This window comes from Lathyrus oleraceus, chromosome 7, assembly GCF_024323335.1.
Source record: "Lathyrus oleraceus cultivar Zhongwan6 chromosome 7, CAAS_Psat_ZW6_1.0, whole genome shotgun sequence".
NCBI lineage: Eukaryota > Viridiplantae > Streptophyta > Magnoliopsida > Fabales > Fabaceae > Lathyrus > Lathyrus oleraceus.
This window is the reverse complement of record NC_066585.1, coordinates 112,881,261-112,899,860: the sequence shown is the minus strand read 5'-3', so window position 1 is coordinate 112,899,860 and position 18,600 is coordinate 112,881,261. Positions and strand designations below refer to the sequence as shown.

The following is an 18,600-nucleotide window of genomic DNA, read 5'->3' as shown; positions in this document are numbered from 1 at the left end:
GGCGACTCTGCTGGGGAAGACACCCAATCCCTAAGCGAGTCAAGCCTAGTTAGGTCGTTTGTGTGCCTTTGTGTGTTTACCTATGTGGCTTTTCTTTATTGATTTTGTTATCTTTATTGTCATATTGCTATAATCTGTTATATTGGTTCGATATGCTTTGGTCCTTGGAGAGACTCTGATTGCAAACCTTGTGGGAAAGACTTTTTACCCGAGTCTCGAGTAAAGACATAAGATAGGACGGGGTTGAGTAGTGCGGGTCCGCGAGATGTATTTCTCGTTGGGTCGGTACGAGAACCTCACTTAGAGTAGATTCTTGAGAGGATGTTGTCGCTCGGCAAGTAAGTTGCCGTAAGCTTCGATGTTTTCTTTAGGATCCATGACTCTGAGAACCATTTGTAGAACCTTAGTTCTTTACCCCATTAGGAAAGATGGTTGCGTAGTGTGGGTCTGCGAGATGTATTTCTCGTTAGATCGATACGAGAACCTCACCTAGAGTAGATTCTTTAGATGGAGTTGATGCCCGGCAAGTAAGTTGCCGCAGGTAGCAAACAATCTAATGGATCCATGACTCTAGGAACTTTTTCAAGAAAAAACCTTAGACCATACCTGGTGAGAACCATGTTCTATACAAAGCAATCAGACTTATCCATGCCTTAAGCCCATTGAACCTATACAAAAAAAAATGCATCACATTCATACATTGCATCAACATCATAAAGAGCAAACTCTTAGTTACCTCTTATTTGTTTCAGGAATTGAGAATTTGAAAATGACAACTTCAGTGAGACACACTTTCACGCTCAAGTACAAGGAACCTAAGTTGGATAGTCTGAAGGGTTTGATCTCTGATTTGTCTCTCAGCAGACGTGATGATTTTGGAAAGAGCTATGGGAAGATTTTGAGCCTGCTAAATAAGAAAGTGGACTATGGAATCATCGGCTCTCTGGCACAATATTATGATCCACCTCTACGCTGTTTCACATTCGCTGATTTCCAGCTAGCTCCTACTTTGGAAGAAGTTGAGAGGATCGTGGGTCTCAAGTTGAAAGATTTTAATCCGTTTCCAAAGCTCGAAGAAGATATGGGCCCAAAGAAGATAGCTTCGGCCTTAAGCATCAACGTCCCGACTGTTCGAGACAATTGGGCTGAAAAAGGGGGTTGCAAAGGTTTTGCTGCGATGTTTTTGGAGGATTTAGCTCTAAAGTTCAAGAAAAGTGGAAATTGGAATGCATTCTATGCTGTGGTGGCTTTATTGATCCATGGGATCGTGTTATTCCCAAATGTTGAAAAATTTGTGGATCAAGTGGCCATAGAAGTCTTTCTCTCTGGCAATCCAGTACCATTTCTCTTAGCTGATATTTACTATGCCCTTCACGCTCGACATGAAAAGAGGGGTGGAGTGTTGTTGTGTTGTGCTCCTTTGCTTTACACTTGGTTCATGCAACACATGCCTGAAGAAGGTCCTTTTGTGGCAAAAGAACTTAAGTCTCCTCAGAAATTAGCTTCTCTCACCGCAAGTTCCATCAGATGGTATATCCGAGAGTGGGAAACCCCAGACATTATAGTCAGTTGTGGGGAATTTCCCAATGTACCGCTGTTGGGCACCAAGGGTTGCATCAACTATAACCCTGTGTTATCTCGATTACAACACGGTTACCCCATGGATGGTCCTCCTGACGCAAAGGACTTACAACCATTTGTGCTCTCTGACATCCAAGCAAGCAATCCTGATGTAAGAGCAGTACGAAAGGCTTGGTTAAAGGTTGTAAGAATGGGTAAAGAGTTTGGAAAGAGAAACATTCTTGCCAAAGAACCTTACACGCAATGGGTGAAAGAAAGAGTTGAGGAAATCCAGTTGCCATATATCTTAAAGGCTCCAGCTCTTCCTAAAACCCCTGAGCCCGAGCCCATACTCCTTGAGGACATGGAGAAACTCGTTACTAAGGTTAAGGAGCTTGAAGTGGAGAATGCCGATTTACGAATTCAGATGAACCGAGTTATCTTTGAAAATCAGAATTTGAAAGAGGAACGTAAGGGAAAAGCCCAAGAACTTGAGGATAGCAACAAGAGAGCTAGGCTTTTGGAAGACCAGAAAGATGATCTTGATCATATCTTATTGGGTTCCACATCAGTGATCCGAACCCGGAAGGAGGAGCTCAAGAAAGCTGAGTATAGGATCTGTGAGCTAGGGAGATTGTTGGATAAATCTCTTATGGATAAAAAGGAAATTAAGCTTGACTTTGAGGCACAGATCCGTGACTTGAGGGAAGCTCTGAAGAAATGCGAGGAAAAGTTGTCTCGCGAGATCCTCCAAAAGGAAGAAGCTGAAAGGAACTGTCACCATCTCAGGTACCAGTTAGAAGAAGCTACTAGGAGGTTTGCAGTTTTGGAGAGCCAGGAAGGTGATGCAGCCTACTTACTCCTAAAAAATGATTGTGTGTACTGGAAGAGGTTGTACAGAGAAGCTAGAGCAACCTTAGATGAAGATCAAAAGGTCATCAAGGAACTCCAAGAGCTCTATGTTGAATGGAATGGCAAGTTCCGCAACTTGGCTAGGTTTGTTAACCTCAACATGTTGGAACTTCCAGAAAAACTCCAGGAAGCGGATTGGTGTATATGTCCAGAAAACACGCCTCCTCAAGTTTTCAATTTCGTCAAGTTTATCAAGAAGATGATGAATGAGCTCACCACAGATCTGGCTACGATCTTAAGAGCTGAGACAGAACTTAAGTTTACTTGTACTTGAATTTGAATTGTTGGTGTTTAAATTTTTGTATTCAAATCGTGTGTACTTGAAGTTAAATATCTTTGTATTTGAATCTGATTTTAATTAATGGAAGTTGTCATTTTAGTTCTCAATTATTACATGTTATTCTTATATTCTAACATTGCTTGAATAAATAATAAAGATAACTAAGAGTTTTGCAAACAAATGCATCCATACATGCATTCATATACATTTAAAAAAAAAAAAAAGAGTCTCATTCTGTCCTTTCTTCCTCCAGTTTCACGCTGAATTTTCAACACCAATATAACACTCGTGCCAGAGCTCGTCAAAGAATGGCAGATCAGGAGCATGAATTGGAGCGAGTGAGCTCAGAGCTCGAAGACCTGCGTGGAAACATGGGGCAGGTCATGGAGATATTACAGGTTATCAGGGCAAAGCTTGACACCCAAACAACGGTTGTTTCTGAAATCGCCGGTCCAACGATTGAACCCCAACCTGCGAGGGCGGTACCAACAACCTGGCCAACCTATGGTCTACCTCCTGGTTTCACGCCTACAGTTGAAGGTGCACCTGGTTTTGCACCACCTGCTCAGCAGACAGCTCCTCTACCGACCATCAATGAAAACCATCCAGTGGTTCACACGTTCGCACCTCCTCTCGTCCGGGCGCATGTGCAACCTTACTTTGAAGATCAGCAACATGCTCCAGACTTTTCAGATGAAGATGAGGAAAGGCAGGAAGACCTAAGAGGGATGAAGGAGAATTACCAGATGCTGGAGAAGAGATTGAGAGCTATGGAGGGCGACCAAGTTTTTGGTGCTACAGCTAAGGAGATGTGCTTGGTGTCGGGTCTTGTGATTCCTGCGAAGTTCAAGACCCCAGATTTTGATAAGTATGAGGGCCACTCGTGTCCTAAGAGTCACCTTATTATGTACTATCGAAAAATGGCTGCACATGTGGAGGATGACAAGCTTATGATACATTGCTTCCAGGACAGCTTGAGGGGTGCTCCCTCCAAGTGGTACCTAAGCCTGGATCAGAGTAGGATTCGGTGTTTCCAAGACTTATCTGATACCTTCATCCAACATTACAAGTATAACATGGATATGGCCCCAGATAGGAGACAACTGCTCAGCATGTCCCAGAAAGATAAGGAGTCTTTTAAGGAGTATGCGCAACGATGGAGGGAAGTGGCCTCGCAAGTCGAACCACCTCTGGCTGAGAAGGAATTAGCGGATTGGTTCATGGATACAGTTAAACCTGTTTTCTATGAAAGAATGGTAAGTAGTGTATCTGCAAGTTTCTCTGACCTGGTCGCTGTAGGCATAAAGGTCGAACTTGGATTGAAGAATGGAAAGATGACGACCACCTCTGAAACATCTGGTAGTAATGCCAAAAAGTTTCCTGGAGGATTTCAAAGAAAGAAGGAGGGGGATACGAATGCAGTGTCAACCAGCCAAAGAAGGAGTCAGTCATGGAAAAAACAACACCAATTTTCTCAACAACAACCAATTTATCCAATACAATATGTTCAACAACCGTATGTGGCAGCTGTCACACCAAATTTTAACCAACCACAAGCTTCAGTTTATCAACCTGTTCCTGCTCAACAAGCGCCGATATATCAGCAAGCGCCCGCGCCACCTGCTTATCAACAGCCAAGGGCACAGGCTCCTCGTCCGCAAAATCCTCAAAATCAAAATAAGGTGCCAAGAAGTAGAGTTCCGTTTGCTTCAATCCCTATGACATACACTGAATTGTACCCGTCATTGCTACAAAAAGGGTTAGTGACGCCCAGATCTTTGGGTCCTCCACCAAATCCTTTACCGCCATGGTACAATCCAGATGCTCATTGTCCTTTCCATGGGGGTGCCCCTGGACATGATTTAGAAGGATGTTATGCTTTAAAGCATATTGTGCGAGACCTGGTTGAAAAGAAGATTCTGTCCTTTCGAGACGTCGGACCCAATGTCAAAAGTAACCCTTTGCCAGCACATGGTGATGTCAATGCCGTTGAGGATGCTTCTGATGTGTGTGTAATCAAGAACGTGGAAGATGTTAAAACTCCGTTGCTAGCGCTTCATGCAGGATTGGTGAGGGCTAGATTGATTGATACTTGTCACGATAGCTGTGAGGAATGTGCCATTCAGCCGAAGGGATGTAAAGTAGTACAAAATGACATTCAGAATTTGATGAATCAAGGTGTTTTACAAATCTCTGGTCCAACAACGAATGAGGAAGTTTCGGTCATTGAACCTGTCTTTAACATACCAGAAACATTTGAGGTGACTTATCACAGGAGGGACGTTGTTCACCCATCACCTGTAGTAGTTTGCATGCCCACACCATTTCCTTTTGAAAGTACCAAGGCAGTACCCTGGAGGTACGACATAACAGTGGTAGATGGAGTAGTGGATGGAAAACCCGAGGCCACTGAAAGTAAGAAAGGTGTGGAGAATGTTGACGCCGACATCACCAACATCGCGGGAACAAGCAGGATGACCCGCAGTGGCCGAATTTATACTCCCAATTTTGATGTGAACCCTCAAGAGCCAATAAGGGGAGCTACAAATGTAAATCCTACCCCAGAACAGGGAGGGGCACAGCCGGCTGTGCAAACAGATGAAGCAAGTGAGTTCCTAAGGATAATAAAAAAATCTGACTACAAGATAGTTGATCAGTTGCATCAAACACCATCAAAGATATCTATCTTGTCCTTGCTTCTGAATTCCGAAGCTCATAGGGAAGCCCTACTAAAAGTGCTTGCTCAGGCTCATGTTACCCAGGATATAACGGTCGGCCAATTCGATGGAGTGGTCGCCAATATCACAGCCTGCAACACTCTAAGCTTCAGTAATGAAGAGCTACCCAAAGAGGGGAAGAATCACAACCGTGCTTTGCATGTATCCATAAAGTGCCAAGAAGATGCTCTTGCCAGAGTTTTAGTTGACACTGGATCATCCCTCAATGTTCTACCAAAGAGGGCACTTGCTAAATTGTCTTACCAAGGTTCAGAATTGAAACCTAGTGCGCTTGTGGTGAAAGCCTTTGATGGCTCTCGAAGGACAGTAGTTGGGGAGGTAGAGTTACCGATACAGATTGGACCGCATGTATTCCCCATCAATTTCCAAGTCATGGACATAAATCCAGCTTATAGCTGCCTTTTGGGACGCCCATGGATACATGCTGCTGGGGCAGTAACTTCTACTTTGCATCAAAAGATGAAGTTCGTTGTCGATAACAAGCTCGTTATTGTCTCAGGTGAAGAGGACTTTATCATCAGTCAACTCTCCTCTTTCCGTTATATTGAGGCCGATGAGGATGCCTTAGAAACCTCCTTTCAAGCCCTTGAAATATCCAATGCTACACTTGAAGAGGTTAAGGATCCTGTTGAGAAAGCTAGTTTGTCATTCGCTTCTTTGAAGAGTGCAAAATCAGCAGTTGAAAGTGGAGGCCCTGCAGGTTGGGGGCAAGTTATCAACGTCAACGAGAAGAATGACCGTTTTGGTTTGGGGTACAAGCCTTCTGCTAATGGAGGAGCCTTGGTCCCTGCGAAGGACCGTGTGCGGAGCATACAAGAAGTTTTCCTGAGCAAAGGATTTATCCATGGAGAACAAGTTGGTGCAGTGGAAGATGACACTAAAGATGGAGAAACATCAAATCTGATATACCGGTGTGAAGCAGCCTTGACCAACTGGGAAGCGGTTGAGATTCCAGAAGTTTTTCCTGTGTCAAAGTAATTGTTGTTTTCCTTTGTGTGTTTTTTGAAAATCCTTAGCTCTGCCCAAGGCTAATGGATCATTTGTAGGGCCCCTTTTGAATTTCGAAAAATCATTATGACGAATAAAGAGCATTTTGTTCAAATTCTTGTCTTTTCATTTATCTGTTGTTTTTCTTAAAATGGCAATCCTTTCAAAAACTACAAAAATATTTTTTTTACTTTCTTTTGCATGTTATTTCCATTTTTCTAAAAAACCATCATTAAAAAACATGCAGAATAATCAATAAACCGGTTGAATTCGATGACCCCGCTACTTCCTATAATTTTGAACTCCCCATTTACCAAGCGGAAGAGGAGAGTGAGGAAGATTGTGATTTCCCTGAAGAACTGGAAAGGATGCTCGAGCACGAATCAAAGGCCCTTCAGCCACATCAAGAACCAGTGGAAACAATCAACCTTGGCACCGAGGAAGACAAGAAAGAGGTCAAAGTTGGGACTACACTTGAGGCAAGCATCAAAGAAAGATTGATCAAATTGCTACATGAATATGTAGATGTATTTGCTTGGTCATATCAGGATATGCCAGGTTTAGATACTGACATTGTTGTCCACAAGCTACCACTACAGCCAGATTGTCCGCCAGTAAAGCAGAAGCTCCGAAGAGCAAGACCCGACATGGCTCTAAAGATTTGTGACGAGGTGAAACGTCAATTTGATGCCGGTTTTCTAGCAGTTGCAAAGTACCCTCAATGGGTAGCTAACATAGTACCTGTACCCAAAAAGGATGGCAAGGTCAGGATGTGTGTTGATTATAGGGATCTAAACAAAGCTAGTCCAAAGGACGATTTCCCCCTGCCACATATTGACACTCTGGTAGACAACACTGCTAAGTTCGCAGTCTTCTCCTTTACGGACGGATTCTCGGGTTACAATCAAATTAAGATGGATCCAGAGGACATGGAAAAGACCACATTCATCACCCCTTGGGGAACATTTTGCTACAAGGTAATGCCATTCGGTCTCAAAAATGCTGGGGCAACTTACCAAAGAGCAATGGTCACTCTTTTCCATGATATGATGCATAAGGAAATTGAGGTCTATGTGGATGATATGATTGCAAAATCTCAAAGTGAAGAGGATCATATAGACCACTTGCAGAAGCTGTTTGAGCGTCTTCGGAAATTTCGACTACGACTAAATCCTGCTAAATGCACCTTCGGTGTCCGATCCGGAAAGTTGCTTGGTTTCATTGTTAGCCAACGAGGAATTGAGGTAGATCCTGACAAAGTCCGAGCTATACAAGAGATGCCTGCTCCACGCACCGAGCGAGAGGTTAGAGGCTTCCTGGGGCGTTTGAATTATATCTCAAGGTTTATCTCACATATGACGGCCACATGTGAGCCTATATTCAAATTGCTTCGAAAAGATCAAGCAGTTGAATGGAATTCTGACTGCCAAATGGCTTTTGAGAGAATCGGACAGTACCTGCAAGAGCCCCCTATTCTAATTCCACCTGTTCAGGGGAGACCACTCTTTATGTACTTAACTGTGCTTGAAAAGTCAATGGGATGTGTGTTGGGACAACATGACGAAACCGGTCGAAAAGAACATGCTATCTACTATCTAAGTAAGAGATTTACCGATTGTGAATCCCGATACTCACTCTTGGAGAAAACTTGTTGTGCTTTAGCATGGGCCGCTCGTCGTCTAAGACAATACATGATTTGCCACACTACTTTGTTGATCTCAAAAATGGATCCAATAAAGTACATCTTTGAAAAGCCTGCTTTGACTGGAAGACTCGCCCGTTGGCAGATGTTACTATCTGAGTACGACATCCAATATGTGTCTCAGAAAGCCATAAAAGGGAGTGTGTTGTCTGATTACCTGGCAAACCAGCCTGTTGAAGATTACCAGTCGTTGAAGTTTGACTTCCCGGATGAAGACATCATGGTAGTGAAAGACTGTGAAATCCCAGGACCTGATGAAGGACCTGAACCCGGATCTCGGTGGAAGCTAATGTTTGATGGTTCCTCCAACTACATGGGGCATGGCATAGGAGCTGTTCTGTTGAATCCAAATGGTGGATACACTCCTTTTACAGCAAGGTTGTGTTTTGATTGCACGAACAATATAGCAGAATATGAGGCGTGCATCCTAGGCATTGAAGCAGCCATTGATCTCCGAATCAAAATCCTTGAAGTATGTGGAGATTCAGCCTTGGTGATATACCAAGTTAAGGGCGAATGGGAAACTCGTGATACCAAGTTGATCCCATATCGTGCCTATGTCATGGAATTAATAAAATACTTTGACGAAATCACTTTCCGGCATATCCCGAGAACTGAGAATCAAATTGCTGATGCTTTGGCTATGTTGGCTTCAATGTACCAAGTCAGATTCCATAATGAAGCACCTCTCATTCAAATCGAGCGGAAAATTGAGCCTGCCTACTGCCAGTCAGTTGAAGAGGAAGTTGATGGTAAGCCATGGTTTCATGACATCAAGTGCTTTTTGCAAAGTCAAGAATATCCAACAGATGCAACGACCCTTGACAAGAAAACATTGAGGAAGTTAGCATCCAAATTCTTCTTGAGCAATGGTGTGTTGTACAAGAGAAATCACGACATGATTCTGCTCAGATGCGTGGATGGACGTGAAGCGGACATGTTGATCAAGGAGATTCATGAAGGATCCTTTGGAACTCATGCCAATGGGCATGCCATGGCCAAGAAGATTTTGAGAGTTGGTTATTACTGGTTGACCATGGAATCCGACTGCTTCAATTATGCTAGAAAATGTCATAAATGCCAAATCTATGCCGACAAGGTACACGTGCCTCCGACCCTGCTAAATGTTTTGACGTCACCTTGGCCTTTCTCAATGTGGGGCATCGACATGATTGGCGCCATTGAGCCTAAAGCTTCCAATGGTCACCGCTTCATCCTGGTTGCCATTGATTACTTTACCAAATGGGTGGAAGCCGCCTCTTATGCTAATGTGACAAAACAAGTGGTTGCACGGTTTCTCAAGAAAGAGATCATTTGCCGTTATGGAATTCCAAGCCGGATCATTACAGATAATGGGACGAATCTGAACAATAAGACCATGAAGGAATTATGCGAGAGCTTCAAGATTGAGCACCATAACTCTTCACCATATCGTCCAAAGATGAATGGCGCTGTTGAAGCCGCTAATAAAAACATCAAGAAGATCCTGCAGAAAATGGTAAAAACCTATAAGGATTGGCACGAAATGCTACCCTTCGCATTGCATGGATATCGGACTTCCGTCCGCACTTCAACAGGGGCAACCCCGTTTTCTTTGGTATATGGGATGGAAGCAGTTCTCCCAATTGAAGTAGAGATACCTTCAATGAGAATCCTGATGGAGACCAAGCTAGAAGAGGCTAAGTGGATTCAAAATAGATTTGATCAGTTGAACCTCATAGATGAGAAGCGATTGACTTCTTTGTGCCATGGACAATTATACCAGAAACGGCTTAAAAGGGCTTTTGACAAGAAAGTACGTGTTCGGGAATTCAGAGAAGGAGACCTCGTGCTTAAGAAGATCTTGCCAATACACAAGGATTCACGTGGGAAGTGGACTCCCAATTATGAAGGCCCATATGTTGTAAAGAAAGTTTTCTCCGGAGGAGCCTTGATTCTCACAACTATGGATGATGAAGAGCTCTCACACCCCGTGAACTCTGATGCAGTTAAAAAATACTATGCCTAACAAAAACCCGCTAAATTGAAAACCTGAAAGGGCGATTTAGGCAAAAAAAAGGGTATCCCGGTGGACTGAAAACCCGAAAGGGCGGTCCAGGCAAAAGTTAGGGATGAATAAAAATGGTAGCTCGCTAAGTTGAAAACCTGAAAAGGCGACTTAGGCAAAAAAAAGAGCGTCCCGGTGGATTGAAAACCCGAAAGGGCGATCCAGGCAAAAGTTAGGGGCATAAAGGCATAAACTGCATCAGTTGTTACTGATTAACACCGAAGAATTTGAGGTGGAAGATTAATCCAGTCACTCCCCTTAGAAGCAAGGTTTTTGGGAAGTCATATCTAGTAGGGATGTTAGTGGTCACTGAATTCAATGTAAACCTTTCCTTATTGCCATTTTCAAAAAATGTAACACTCTATGGAGCTACGCCATTTGTGTGCTACCATTCTTGAATAAAATACAAGTTTTCCCAATCATTGTTAATTTGTGTTCATCTATGCTCTTCTTTGTTATGCAAAATGTCATTTATTTGTTAATAATGAAATTTTGAAACTTGGAAAAAGAATTTGAAACTTAGAACAAATTTACTTTGATACATGTGAAAATCGAAGGAAAATCATTTGTTTCCCCAAAAGGCTCAAAGTTTGCATAAATACTCCAGGATCACCAACAAAAGTCTCCATGGAATACAACTTATGAATCCTCTAGAAGGATGGACCTTTGGTTATTTATAACTGTCAATCATGATAGTTTCTCCTCTGGTTGCGCCCGTTAATTGCACGAGTATGAGTTATTGGTGTTGATAAATCAGAATCTCTGTCTCTACAAACACCCAGTCTGCCAAGTGTCAGCATTCTCATAATCATGATCATTCATATATCATGCATAAAAGGAAATTCAAATCATGCATAACCGAAAGGTATTTCGTGCTCATTGTGCATTGACCCAGGTCTTGTTGTCGACCTCATGTCCTTGGACCTCTAATTCCAGTTTGTCTTTGGTATCCTTAAACCAACATCTGGTTTTCGCAGTCATTTTCAAGTCCAATTGTTGTTGGCAAAATCCGTTAAAAGCTGGTTGTAGTCCATTGCTTACGGTCAAAGTCCAATTGTTTTTATTCCGGGGTCCGGTCATACTTGAACCTGCTCTGAAGATCTTTGTTCAATCCTATTCAGGTCATGTATGAACCTGTTGTTGAACCTTTTTATTCCGGGGTCCGGTCATACTTGAACCTGCTCTGAAGATCTTTGTTCAATCCTATTCAGGTCATGTTTGAACTTGTTGTTGAACCTTTATTCCGGGGTCCGGTCATACTTGAACCTGCTCTGAAGATTTCTTTGTTCAATCCTATTCAGGTCATATGTGAACCTGTTGTTGAACCTTTTATTCCGGGGTCAGGTCATACTTGAACCTGCTCTGAAGAGTTTTTCCAGTTTGGTTCAATACTATTCAGGTCATGTATGAACCTGTTGTTGAACCTTTTTATTCCGGGATCAGGTCATACTTGAACTTGCTCTGAAGTGTTTTTCCAATTTTTGTTCAATACTATTCAGGTCATGTATGAACCTGTTGTTGAGCTTTATTCCGGTGTCAGGTCATAGTTGAACCTGTTCTGAAGATTCTTTCTCTGTTTGTTCAATACTATTCAGGTCACGTATGAACCTGTTGTTGAGCTTTATTCCGGTGTCAGGTCATACTTGAACCTGTTCTGAAGATTCTTTCTCTGTTTGTTCAATACTATTCAGGTCATGTATGAACCTGTTGTTGAGCTTTATGCCGGTGTTAGGTCGTACATGAACCTGTTCTGAAGAGTTTTTCTCCATGATTATTCCCCAGCATTGTCAGGTCATACATGAACCTATTATGGAAATTCTCGTATTCGGGTCTAGTAAGTCATATGTGAACTTACTACCGAAATCTCTTGTACTCTGAACGTTGTTTATCAACTTTCACTTCGATTACTCCCCAGTGTGTGTCTGATTCTCCAGCAGGACTGTTTCCCCAGCAAGTTTGTTTCTTACCATTTGTCCGTCTTCCTGTGGACCATCAGCATCCCCCACAGATCTTTGTTTCATTCTGTATCCATCATAAAGCATCATGCTAGGGTTTATCTTATGTCTGATCATATCCCTAGCAAATCAAATAAAAGAGGGTCATTCATTCAGGCACTCATCTCATATCATATCCTGTCATTTGCATTTCAGGATCAAAATTCGGGTCTTCTTAGTATTTAACTATCTCCCACTATGATCATATGAAGAGTGTACTTCTTCATATTCTCATGTTGAAGATACTTAAATAGGGGCAACTGTCATACCCCAATTTTGACCCTGAATCGCTGATTCAATACATTCATCATAGTTGTCACATCTCTACATAGCATACCATGCATTCCATACCGCATAGTGCCTAGAATATCAGTCGAAATAATTTTTTCGGATCTACAAGCAAACCAGTTGAACTAATCGACGAATGTGCGTCAAATCAGTGGACGAATTTTTTTAAAATCAAGCTTCCAGACATCAGCTTTATTAATCTACGTTTCTCGTAGTTTAATCTGGTATGCTCGATTTATTTTTCAGCTAATTTTTTGGCCACTTTTTGATCAGCTCGAGCCTGTTTAATCGGTCAGAATTTATTTCAAAATTAAAAGAAACGCTGTATTTTTCCAATAAGTTTATTTCGCACTGATCATTTTTGTGTATTCATTTTAATTTTTTGAGCATTTTTGCGTCCGATTTTTATTCATTTTAAGTCCTTTTATTTTTGCATTTTTGTCGGACCGTTTATAAAAATAAATAAAATTATTGGTGTTTTTAGTTTGATTTTATTTTAATTATTTTAAATGTCTAGTTTTATTTAATTTTAATTGTTAATATCTCTAAAATAAATATTAAGGGCATTTTAGTATTTGTTATAATTAAGTAACCCTAGTATATATATTAAGTGATGCATTGTTGAAAGAAGAGAGGACGGAACTCATCTTAAGCATACAGCCGGTGACGCATGTGCTTTCATTAGTCTCTCATTTTTGAAAAGAAGAAATAAAGAGACTAGGATCTCTTTCTCTCATGTTCATAAAACCTGTAACTTTCTAAACCTTCGCTACTATTCATACCAAAAAGCAACACAACTTCAAATCACTAAACCTCTTCCCACACCATATCATCTTAATTTCTACACATAACATCTCACAACTTCATGAAAATAAATAAATCATTTCTATTCACACTAGCCATATACATACATACATTCTGATTTTTTATTTATTTATAATTTTAGAATATATATATATATACTTGCAGATTTTTAGTTTATTTATAGTTTTATAATCTATATATACTTGCAGATTTTTTTATTTATTTATAGGTTTATAATATATACATACTTGCAAATTTTATTTATTTATTTATAGGTTTATAATATAATTTTATAATATATATATTTTTTTCAGTTTGAATCTAAATATACATATATATATTTTACTTTCTGTTTTTTTTTGTATTTTTTTATTTTATATATTTTTGCTTTACGAGGATTTTATATATTATATATATACTGTTCTATTTTAGTTATATATGTATATATAGTTAGGATACTTCTGTATTTTATATATAGATATATATAATTTTAGTTAAAAGTTTTTTTTATATATATACAATTATGTTTTAGTTTTGTGAAGTTTATATATTTTGTAATGTTTTTTCATATATATATATATATATTTATAGTGTGTTAATATTGTTTTTATATTTTATTTTATTATTAGCTTTATGTCGATTTTGTAATAATATGGATTCATTGTGAATATCATATGTGTGTCGTGTTAAATTTGTATATTTTTTTATTATTTTGAGTTGATGTAAAATTTGTGATACTGCTTTAATAATATTTTGGTTGTTGTTGCCTTTCATTGCATTGCGATTCAGGAGTTAAAATCCAATTTGACTTCCGAAAATTGCTTGGACGCATAGATTCTGTTGCTCGACTTCTTATAAAGTGATTCATGTATGAGTCCACTTTAAGTTAGTTTAGAGCAAAAATCGGTTTGCTTTCGATTTCGGTTGGATTTTGGTCACATGGCTTACTCTTGGGCCTTCTTACAATGAGCTCTTAAGCAACATCAACTTAACTTTCAATAATTTCAAATCTCGATACTTTAATTGTTTTAATTTAATGTTCAAATTGTTCTCTAAATAAAGCGTGAAGAAAAAGATTACCTGGATGGAATGTCCAGTCGTAATCCCGAATATTAGGCTCAAGCTGTAAGAGCTTGCAAGCCGTTAATATTCGTCTTCTCTTTAACACTCTAATATTCAAATCATTTTCTAAATAAAACGTGAAGAAAAAGATTACCTGGATGGAATGTCCAGTCGTAATCCCGAATATTAGGCTCAAGCTGTAAGAGCTTGCCAGTCATAAATATTCGTCTTCACTTCCACCCTCTAATATTCAAAATCATTTTCTTAATAAAGTTGGAAGAAAAAGGTTACCTGGATGGAATGTCCAGTCGTAATCCCGAATGTTAGGCTCAAGCTGTAAGAGCTTGCAAGCCATAAATATTCGTCTTCTCTCCAAAACACTTGTAAATATCTCAAACCATCTTCTTAATAAAGTTGGAAGAAAAAGATTACCTGGAGGGAATATCCAGCCGTAATCCCGAATATTAGGCTCAAGCTGTAAGAGCTTGCAAGCCATAAATATTCGTCTTCCCTCCAAAACATTCATAAATATCCGAATCATTTTCTTAGCAATATTGGAAAGAAACAGACTGCCTGGGTGGAATGTCCAGACGTAGTCCCGAGTATTAGACCCCAAGCTGTAAGAGCTTGTAAGTCACAAGTACTCGTCTTTCAAATTCCAAAATACTTAATTCCTATCTTAAACTCTTTCAATAAAGATGGAAATGGAACATGGTGTATACCATGCACTCCTGAGGCTAGGATTCGAGATGTATATCTCGCTCATCCAAGTTCTCGCCATCACTCAAAACACATCCAACCAATCAAACTCTTTTCTCGCCGCCGTGCGACTAATCAAAAACCCTTTTTTTCATAAATGAAAGATATATTGTCTTAAGGGATACAAAACAATGTTTCGGCCACGATTGTTGAGTAGAGATAAATGACGCTTTTCCGAATGTAGATTTATAAATCCGTTCGATGTGTGGTATACGTTCACTCCTCATCTGTTTTGGGTAAAACAATGTTTTTGTCGATTAATACAATATAGCTTTCGCTAAAAATCGACCAACAAACAAACATTTTTCTACCCAGAACTACGTAAGCCTTGATTTCTCTTTTGAGATACGTAGGAGCAAGATTTATGAATCTTGTCAGGCCCACTAATAAAAAACTTAGGTTTAGTCCTTCGTTAAAAAATCCAAAAACATCTTCTCTTTTCTTTTGATTCTATTTATTCTTTCCCACCTAATAATTTGAAAAGCCTAATATTTCAACTGACACTAACGCACACAACTAACCTAATGGTTCCCGTTGAGTACAACGGACGTGAGGGGTGCTAATACCTTCCCCTTGCGTAATCGACTCCCGAACCCGGATATTGGTTGCGATGACCATATCTTATCCTTTCCCTTTGTCTTGGGTTTTATCGATATTTCCCCTTTCTTTTTTAGGAATAAATAAAGTTCGGTGGCGACTCTGTTCAGTCCATCATTGCGAGCGTGCGATCGCGCTTCGCTTTGAAGTCGTATCCCCATTTTTCGAGGTGCGACAGTCACGTATGAGATCACCAATCATTTCCCTATAAATAGAGCAACATGCTTGCTTCATTCCTAAGATTTTGAGAGCCAAGAAACTCCTGCTTCACTCTGAAATTTTTCAAAAAAATTGAGCTATCGTGTTTTGAATTCTAGCTTATTTCAATCCAATTTCTTGATTCCATTAGCACCTTTAGTCTTCTCTAAAGCTTTTGCTATAATTCTCAAGCTCTAAGATCTTCTGAAGTGCCTTGACCAGATCGAGCTTCATCAACTTCTGATAATCATTTGGAAAAGGTAGTTGTGAGTATCACTTGAACTCAAACAAGTTACCACAATGTAGTCATTCACTCTCTGGTGCTTTCCCCTAGCTTATCTAGTGTTGATTGATCATGTTCATCATTTAGTTTTATTTTTCGTGGCTTGCTTGTTTCTGAAACTTCTCTGAAATTCTCCATGCTCATTTTAGATAAATGAAGTTTGAGCATGAGGTTGAATTCGTGATGAGGGGACGATCACATTGGTGGTAGTCTCATGTTTTGAATTTACCAAATGATGAAACTCCAGTGAGGGATTATCAAGGCAGATGACCGGAGTTATTTCAGGTCATCTGAGTTTGCTTACACATTGACAATTTGAAATGTTCTGATTGACTCATTTTGAATTAGATCTTGTGTTTCATTTTTGCTAATTTCCACCATGCGACTTAGCTTGAGGATTGTTGGATCTGCCACGTCAATTAATGAGGCCAGATCCAACGAGTGTTTTTTTTTCTTCTGATTTTTTTATTTTTTATTTTTTATTTTAAATTGCATTTTCTTTTAAAATTCATAGAAAATTCATCTTTCATTCAAAAAAATCCCAAAATAATTTCTAAAATTTTATTTTGTTTTTCTTCATCTGACTTTTATTTTTCCATATTTTATTTTCTTGATTTTCTATTTTTCTTAGGTTTTCTCTTTTCTCCTTTGTTTTAATTGATTTAAAAATACTTTTAGACATTTAAAATTTATAAAAAATGTATTTTATGTCTCTTATTTTATTTCCAACCTTTCATAATTTTTTTGGCCATTTGTTTGGTGTTTTGAAGGGCTTTATGGATTTTCTCTTTTATTTCCCTTTTAATATTCATTTTAAAAATATTTTTAATGCATTTTATTTTATTTTCTTACATTTTATGCTTGTTTGACCTTTATTGACTTCTGTTGGCCTTGGATCATGATTGTTTTAATCATGAGTCTCATCAAACGCAATGGATCTTGGATGTTGATGGGGTGAAAACCCTAATCCGCCAAAATGGATGATTGATTTTGATGATGACTTGATCAATTCTTTGATCCAATTTGGGTTTGATCTCTCGTGTCTTCTTCTTCATATTTTTCTCTTCCTTTCCCTTTTGATCAATTGAATGGTTTGTGTCCATCTTGTTCATGATGTGTGGATTGGTACATGATGAACTTTCATCATTTCAAATCTACCTTCTAATTGATCATGTATCATTTAAGGTATTTTGAATTGATGCATAAGTTTGTCCTAAGTATCATGAAGTATTGATTGATGTAATGGACCACTCTCCTAGCCTTTATGCTTGATCGATCCTTTTTTTTCTTCGTTTTGTGTGGTATGGCTTTATGAGAATGACTTACATATCATTTCTCTAGCATGTATTAACACAAATATTATTATTGATCAGTCTCAGATAGTTTTGACTTCTACATAAGTCCAATTCTAATTGCTTAACATATCACTAAATTTATCCCGAAAGCAAGTCATTTTTCATAAGTGAGATTATAAGTCTCCTACTCCACATTTTATTGTGCGAAAAATATTGTTTCATTCTCACCTAAGAGAGCTAGTGGCATACTTGTTGATTTTATCCAAGTTGGATCCCTTCTCATGGTGATATAGAGGTTCATATTTTCAAACTTATGGGTGAATAGTTGAGTGTTCTCCCAAAAATGACAAATCATCTTTCTATTTTTGATTACTAACACAACTTACTAACATATTATTGTGTTAACTTTACTTTAATGCCATTTATCTTATGCTCTTTGTTTCTTGATATTTACTTTATGCTTTTATTTTAGCATCCCATATCATATTGTTTGTGCTTATGTTATTTACTCTTTGTCCACTTGGACCTTTGTTTATGTTTATGTTTTTTTCCTTTGTCCATTTGGACTTCTTTTTTATTTTAAACACATTAATAAAGGAAAACCCCCTAAAATATTGGTTCTCTTGACCCATGGACTTGTGGTTACTATCATTGACATTGTTGTGGAGTTATGGACTTAGAACTAGGATCTTGACCCTTACTTTGGGAGATTGTGATTTGAGACCTTAGGATTCATTTGGTACCTTTGACTTTGGGCTTCTTTTGAAGACTTGGTTTGGTTACTTTGGTTTCATCCGAGACATTAATTATTCTTTGATTATTTGGCTTGCTTGAGGCTTAATCCAAAGGAAGGAATTCTTGCTTGAGTCATGTCCTAAAGCTTGCTATCTCTTGGTTAGATATTTCCTCCCTAGATTTTACTTTATGTTCTAGGATAGTCTCTGAAGGATAATAGCGATCCAAAACGCAGCAGAAATTAAAAAATTTCTCCTTTAGTGATCCTTACGAATGAGCATGATCAGTGATAGAATCGTTACCTCTTGTGGCGATTGAAACCTTTGATGCAGATCTAAGGAGTGATCACGAACGTTGAA

The 18,600-nt window shown here is 39.1% G+C and overlaps 1 protein-coding gene across 1 annotated transcript; it reads left to right on the top strand.

Annotated features, from left to right (window-relative positions):
* Positions 1 to 3,060: 3,060 nt before the first annotated feature.
* LOC127102309 (uncharacterized) lies at positions 3,061 to 10,175 on the top strand (the record flags this gene model as incomplete). The annotated part of the gene is made up of 7 exons (XM_051039689.1): positions 3,061 to 3,733; positions 4,817 to 5,359; positions 6,059 to 6,447; positions 6,984 to 8,478; positions 8,554 to 9,201; positions 9,319 to 9,664; positions 9,773 to 10,175. Coding segments are annotated over exons 1-7 (4,497 nt in total), but the record flags the coding sequence as incomplete, so codon positions are not given.
* Between the last annotated feature and the right edge of the window lie 8,425 nt (positions 10,176 to 18,600).